Source organism: Psittacula echo (genome assembly GCF_963264785.1).
Source record: "Psittacula echo genome assembly, chromosome: 4".
In the NCBI taxonomy this organism is placed as follows: domain Eukaryota; kingdom Metazoa; phylum Chordata; class Aves; order Psittaciformes; family Psittacidae; genus Psittacula; species Psittacula echo.
In genome coordinates, this window is record NC_137738.1 from 56,424,503 (window position 1) to 56,432,412 (window position 7,910).

General features: G+C 40.5%; 1 protein-coding gene across 1 annotated transcript in view; it reads right to left on the reverse strand.

The window, feature by feature from the left end:
* Nucleotides 1-1,112: 1,112 nt before the first annotated feature.
* The window catches only part of LOC308220292 (calcium homeostasis modulator protein 5-like), a gene marked incomplete at both ends in the record, with an annotated part of 28,607 nt that continues 21,809 nt past the window's right edge, over nt 1,113-7,910 (reverse strand). Inside the window, 2 exons of the mRNA XM_080616131.1 lie at nt 1,113-2,287; nt 3,034-3,138. Of these exons, the coding sequence (XP_080472257.1) occupies nt 1,883-2,287; nt 3,034-3,138 (510 nt within the window). The remainder of the gene's footprint in view (nt 2,288-3,033; nt 3,139-7,910) is intronic.

The window sequence follows — 7,910 nt, forward strand, 5'->3', positions numbered from 1 at the left end:
TAGGTTTGCTGCAGGGCTTGTGACCCCATGGAGGACCCATGCTGGAGCAATTCATGACAAACTGCAGCTTGTGGCAAGGATTGGAGGGCTGTTTCCCATGGGAGGAATGCAACACTGGAGCAGGGGAAGAGTGTGAGTAGTTCTCACCCTGAGGAGAAAGGAGTGGCAGAGACAATGAGTGATGAACTGATCCCAGCTCCTGTTCTCCATCCCCCTGTGCTTCTGGAAGGGAGGAGATAGAGAATTTGGGAAGGGAGGGGGGAAAAGTGTTTTAAGAATTATTTGTTATCCTACTTGATTTGATTGGTAATAAATTAAACTTACTTCCCCAAGATGAATCTGTTTTGCCCACGACTGTCATCAGTGAGCGATATCTCCCTGTCATTATCTCAATCCACATACCTTTTGTGGCTTATATTCTCTCTCCCCTGTCCAGCTGAGGAGGGGAGTGATAGAGTGGCTGTGGTGGGCAGCCAGGATCAACCCACCACATACATGAAAGTTTAGGATTCACATGAAATACATATGTGGGAATTTGTAACAATTTTAGTGATGTAAATATGCATCATTCTCATTTTTCAGTACATACATCATTTGCAATTGCCAGAGTGTTTGCTTTTGTTTAGAAGTTTAATTCTTCATGACTAAACACATTTACCAAGATCTACAATTTAACATGCTTCTGGCTCATTCATTTTCTACTAAGATATAGTAAATAATTGTATTTTTCCACTTCAGTACTCTGGGGTCATTTATTAACAGCAGATAGCATCCTACAGTCTAGCATATGGCTTTGTAGCACACACGTGTACATGTGCACATGGCAAGGCAACACAGGAATTATTAGGAAAAACTCCATGTATGGATTCCACCTTCCGCCCTCCACCCTTATAGTTCAAAACAACTGCACAGGAAGAAAGTTGATGAGATGCAGTAATATGGCATCATACCATACTGAATTAACAGAACATCATGAAACCTTCTCTCACTAAATTCAGTAGGTTTTAATCACAGTAGCATGACTAAATTGCAAGTTTTCCACAGGCAGAGCAGACCTTACACAAAGAGTGAGATTTGTATCCCACCCAGATTTGCTATTAGCGTAGTGGGCAAGTATACAAGTACCGAAGAGGTTTTCAAGTTTATCTAGAAGGAATAGGAGACTGACCTTATTGTTGCTTTCAGCTGAAATACATTTGAACTTTTATTTTCCACATGTAAGCATTCATACAGCTGATATATTTCACAGTCCTTCATCCTGCGCTTCTCAGTGGGCATTTTATCTCCTGACCAGAACTGGAAGTTGGCTTAACAGTATATCTAGGCTCAGTCTTCATTGCTGAAGTTTCCCCTGCTTCTGTTCTGCCGTAGACACAAGCTTTGCTTGTGGTTAGCTCAGTATATTCACACAATACAAGAAAAATGCAGAAGAGAAAAAATAAGGCATTTCTGCTAGGGGTCACTAAGACAAAGCTGAACATCTACTTTTGTTCTGTACAGAATGGGCTGACTCCTAGGATTCAATCAGGGCCTAGCTATTAATTTTTAAAGATTTTTTTTTTTTTTTTTAATGGTAGGAAAGAAAAAGCATTTGAGAATTACTTCCTCTCCTAGTGCATACACATCCTTTTAGCACAAATATTAGAAGGCAGAGAGCTGCAGCTTGAAACAGCCCATCCTAATCTAGACATAAACTATCAGACCCACAGGAGTCAGGCACCATCAGGAAAGGTATCTGTAAGCATGTGCTAAAGGACTAAATTAACAAGATGTACTTGATCACATACTGTACATATCAATGCAGTAAGACATTGGAAGGTTCCAGATCAGATCAGGCTGATGTCCTGCTTATCTAAGCAAGGTGTTGGTGGGGGTGTGGCCCTCAGACCTGTGTTCTGATCACAGGGTCTTCATCAATCTTCAAGTATTTCCCATTTGCAGACCCCTTGAGTGCCCAGTCATGGAGGAGACTGTAGTCATAGTGCTCTGCATCCACTCGTTTTAGAAAAGCCAGTCCAGAAATGGCTTGCCACTCCTTGAGAGATGGGATACGGATTTCCTTTACATTTTCAGTCCCTGGGACAAAGCCAAAGAACTTCCTTACATGCTGCATGGCATAGAGCCTGGAGTGCTGGTCTGTTGCTTCATCAAAGAGCTCCTGCTCATTGTGGACATAGCTGCTCCAGTATCTGAAATGCAGAAAGCTGAGTGGGGAGAAGCAGCTTGCCAGGCAGTAAGACAGGAAGACAGTGATGACTACCACAGCAATCAGAAGCCAGCCAGCCACCTTACAAAGAAAAAGAAGGAATCTGTTACAGCTGAAAATACTCACAGTGGTAAATTCTGAGAATAAGAAAATCCATAAGATGATCTTTACTTGTTTTTTCTGAATAAGGTTAAAAACACAGAAGTCTGGCAAGGGTGTGTAGCCATCAAACCCAGTCCCTGCCTACTGGAGGTAACCATGTAGTAAAAAGTCACTTTCTGTCAAGTTTAAGGAAGTTCTGTTATACATTTTGTTAAGGATTTTGCCTCCACAGCTATTACTGTGAGAAGAAAAGCCATGTAATTCCTAGCCTATGTTAGCTTACAGCCTATTTGAAACCAGTTTTATCTGAAGTGACAACTTAATGTTCCCCAATTTACCCAGTATGTAAGCTTTTAGACTTAAGCCTGATTAAAAACCAAAGATTTTAGTTTGGTTTATGTGGAGCTCTTGCAGGCACCTCACTCACTCTTCATACCCTCCCTGGCTTTTGAACTTGTATTTGCCTTACTTAATCATATTTTTCAAGATACTATGCAAAGAAAATTATATCCTCCAGTAGCAGATAACAACCAGGACAAACAAACATAGTAATTTAGATAGCTAAAGTTCAATTCCACTTACAGGAACAAAGCAGGCTTTGAAACACAGAGATTTGGCACTCCAGAGGATACTGATCCTGTTTTATTCTAACACTTTGCCTGCTGGATTAAGCGTAGTTCTCATCATGAGAGATACAAACAACACAAGCAACACGAGTTACTCACTTGTGACTGGTATCGGAGTAGGAGAATAACTTCATCTCTTGCCCGGGTCAGCTCTGGAGGAACTAACTGACTGCATGGAAATGCAGCCAGTATCCTTCTACATTCACTGGCAGTAATATTAGCATTAGCTTCATAATAATGCACAGGGACATACTCACTCACAGCACACACATAATATGAACCATTTATCAGAGTGACTGCCAGCCAGGTTACTGGAGCAACCAGTGCTCTCCCAGTGATGCTGCATAAGACAAAGCAGACTAGTTTGCATTGCAGTGACTGGTTTGGTGTAGTCTGTCCCTCAAGAGACCTTTTGCCTGTAACCAGCCTCCAAGTCTGGTTATTCAGTGCATAGCCAACAATCAGAAGGATAAGTGCAGGAACTCCAAGGAAAGCCAGCCCATAGATAAGGTTCTGCCCAACATGACATGGACAGCTGAATGTAAAAAAAGAGAAAAGCTGCTGCCCACCAATTGTTACTATTGCAATTATAGCATTAGCAATAACAACCTCTTTGCCTTTTAGAAAAATTAACCACTTTGGAAGGAAAGTCATCTTATACCTTACTCTAAGTCAAGTCTAAATTTTTATGTTTAGTTAATGGCAGAATAGAACTGAACAAACTCCAGCAGCTTAAAAAAACCTCCCAGAAAATCCACACAAGCCTCTCCCTCTCTCTCCCATAAGTTTTCTGCTCTAGTCCTTGACAACTGAAGCTGGTTTGCTAGCTTTAAATATACTTACAGTTATCAAATCAGGTGTTTTAATTGATTAAATTATTTATCTCAGCCATTGTGGAACACAGCTTTTAGGCAATTGTTAGCACTGCCAGCCCCTTGCTAATTGTCTGAACCTAAATAAAGTCTCCCTACTTTTTGGATGACATGCAGTGCTACCAAATTGATGGCTACCTTCTCAGGGTTATTTGGCAAGCTGTTTGCTAATCAGTGGTTATTAGCAGAAGCATGGCATGGGACTAGGGGGAAAAAAAACCAAAAGAGATCTTTCAGGTATTCTGCTTAAAAATCCAACCAAACAAAGCCTTGTTAAGTGGACTGATTGTAAAACCCAAAGCATTTAAAATAAAACCAGAAAAGATCCCATGAGTTTCACAAAGTTTGGAATCCCAATGCTGGCTTATGTCAGTTCTGGGGCAATTTGTTTTCCAGACCCTGGAGCCTGAGCTGTAGGTTGCTGGTGGACCATGAGGATTTTAGTGTTCCGCCTGTAGGTGGCAAGAAGCTAGCATGTCTCTTTTCCTGAGAGTTGAATGTTGACTTTGGGAAGGGTTTTTTTGTTTTTTGTTTTTTGTTTTTGTTTTTTTTTTTTATGACACTGTGTAATCTGCTATTCACACAGTGTAAAACCAGCTTCAGACGTGCCCATGATAATAGCTGGCGTTTATATAGTGTGCTTTTGGCTACAAGGGTTAAGATTTTCTTTAAGTATTGTCAGTCCCATTATGTGGACAGAGGTAGATAGAAATTTTTCAGTTAAACATTTCCAGAAATGGTTTCTGAATATTGGGGTGTATAATCTGTGCTCTCATCATCTCTCACAAATCAAGCCTTAAACAGAGGTTCGTTAAAAATGTTTCATTCCTGATAAGTTTCTCCAGGTTGCACTTTGTCTTACGGTCACGCTATCCAGTAGTTCTGCACGTTGCATATGCTAGGCTGATCTGAATATGCAAAAAGTTGTGTTAAAGTTCTGAGAAGTCTGCTTGTATGCCAGAGACACTCTCACAGCTGATACGCACATGGATAGCATGTTATACATGTCTTGCCTGTATACTAAGCAAGACTTTGTTCCTCCAGTGAGCTGTTAGGGTGGGCACCTGCTTGTCTCCCCAGTCACAGTCTGTGAAAGAGGTCCTTGCTAGTAATTAGCTTTCAAAACTATGTGACACCATTGCACAACATTAAAAGTGATAGAGAAGCATGCTGAAACATCCAGCAGCACTTTGCCACAGCTTTTCTGGAACCTGTTGTTGATTGTTTGGGCAGAGTAGTAAAACAACAAAATCCTGGTGCTGTCTGAACACTGCCGTTTGGAAGCTTCATTTTCTTTCAATATCACAGGATTTTCAGTAACTTTTTTGTTTTTTCCCTTTACTGGTGGCATTATATTAAAAAAACCCCACCTCCTTTAAATTCAATGTAATAAACCCATCGGGCTTTAAATTCAGTGTAATAAACCCATTACAAAATTATTTTGAAGGTGTTTCATAAGAGTCTTCCATTATACCTCAGTTCATTTTAAAGTCTCTGCTGCTGAGCTTTGTTTGGGAACCCATGTCTTATTTGGTTTATAAGGGAGGAAGGCTTTTCCAAGCATCACTTGTTTACTCAAGAAACACATTAGATGTGAAACTGAAGAGATGTACAACACTGAAATATTCATAGTCAGCCTGAGGCTGTTGAATGAGGCAATTTATACAATCAATACAGCAACTTTGTACTGCTGCATTTTCACTTTGGCATTTGCTTTCATGCTGTGCTGTAAATAATCCTGCTGGGTCATCCTATTATAGAAAAAATTACAGGGTTAGATCCAATTAAGAGCTTGGGCGGTGCATCAGACTTGGAGGTACTTGCCTTTTCAGAGGAACCCAGAGTCCTGAGGTAGACGTTTAAGCCCTTTATCCATTGCCCAGGGAGAGTTAGGAGTGAGTGCAATCCAAAATACCACTACCTGAGGTGACATCTCTGAGGCAAAGAAATGCTTATACCTGTTGTCTGAGTCAGATAAGACACATGGGCAAAACTTAGCTATAGTTTCGCTTGTCATTTTGCAGGACAGTGTCAGCTTGAACTCCCTGCAATGAATCTCACTTGTGAGAATAAGTGATTTTTTGGGGGAAGAACTGAGAATGGCTTGTCATTTTCTTTTAAAACGTGGCTATTGGAAGGCATATTACATTTGCCTATACACTCCCATGCACAGGCAAACAGGTTTTAATCTCTTATCTGCTTTTTCTTGAAATAATGCAGCCATGGCAAAAAGGAGAGATTGGTTTCAGTTCCCTTCTACACCTGATCTAGTCAAAACATGTTCACTCATCTCTTTCTTCCAGGAACTCAGTTGTTAGTAGTGTGGAGTTGTGAAGCTCTGTATTCTCCAGCCTTTCTGCCATAGTTCTACCAGTTGCGCTTAGTTACCCCCTTTTTTTTAATTTTTTTTTATTTTGATATTTATTGGATCACAAGAAGGTAAGGACTTTGTTATCCAATAACCAGGAGAAGTTGTAGAGAAACAGGGAAGTGTTCTTCTGTTTTCCATCTGGAGGTTGCTTCCTGTAAAGTTTGAAGGAGGACACTGAACTCTGATCTCTCTGGTCCTGCACAAATCTTTTCATCATGGAGTTAACACTCAGAAGGCTGACATTGTATGCCTCCTCTAGCTGCATTTTGAGTTATATTTTGCATGGAAGTCAAGCTTGCCTGTGTGTGTTAGAAAGCATGCTACAGATTTCCTGTGGGAGCATAGGGGAGCACTGCCCGTGTCCTGCGTTCTGCCTGGTCACAGATTAGCTTCAGCCTTCCAAGTCATTTTTATGGTCTCTCTGGCCTGGTTGAGGGAGAAGTTCCTGTTTCCTTAAGTAGGACATGCACTGATGAGAAAATAATCAATAAGCTTTATGATAAGGGAAGAATAAAAACCTGTTACTGATTTTTTTTTAAACTTATATCTTTGCTTCAGAATTCAGCTGTGCTATGAGACAAATTTGTATGACATTTGAAGTGTCTGTAGTGAATTTCACCAAAGAGTAGATACCCAAATCCAAAACCACTCTCTTGTAAAGAGTTCCTGAGATGCCTAACCTAACAGAGGAAGTTTCAGCAAGTCAAGCTGAAATGCTTCCCAGGCAGGGCACTACAGGCAAGGTACCAGCAACTGCAGTGGTTTATTCTGAAATAGCTAAAGCAGCAGCCTTATAGGGCTTTGAGTAAAAGCACTCATTTGTGATGTGAGAAACCTGTGTTCAAATGCTGGTTTTTCATGTAGATTCAAATCCCTATCACCTACCTTCTTGCAATTTGAAAAAATTTAATGTTCTGTGAGTAAAATATTTAACACAAGACCTATTGAGCTGTAGATGGGGAGCAAACAAAAGCCTGATCCTGTATTGTGCTAATTTGGACACGCATGTTTTGTGGTAAGCATATTCTTGTTTTGCCTCAAGCCTTTTTTTAAGGCATTTGCCACCTAATGCATTATTGACCTTTATATTACACTCTGGGATATTAATGTTTGGAAGAATCCTTAGATTCTGGGCTACTAAGGATACCCTTTGCTTAGCTCTACAGGTTTCAGCTTTCTCAGAATAACCAGTCCGCTATAAGAGATAGAGTGATGCCGAACACATTTTCATGCTTTTGAACTTCAGGAGAAATGTTGAGGCTTGGGATTTGGTTGTTTTGCTGTAGGTCTTTTTTTTCAGTTTTAACAGGAATAAAGACAACTGTCGCAGTCTAATGCTCAATGCAGTGTGCCAGATTAGCCTTCTTGGAGCTGAAGGTTAGAATCCTCACCTGACAAACAGACCAAAAGGGAGGTGCAGGGCGATGCTAACTTCCTCACTATTCAAATTACCTTGGGTTATTTCTGAGGTGTCTATGTCAAGGTTTAAAACAGGTGCCAGATATGTGCCAACCTCTACTCTTTTCACAGGGCTGCAGGTGAGATGACAGTTAAAATTAAGAAGTTGGCTTTGTTCTGTGCCTGGAGATGTGGATGCAGTCCATCATTGACTTGTTTCCTTCACTGGAGCCATTGAATCTCCAATTTATTTGGACACACTGTTTCAGCTTCGTTTTCTCAATCATGTGCAAAGCTTTCAAAATGTAATGCATTCTACCTAATGTGTCATATTA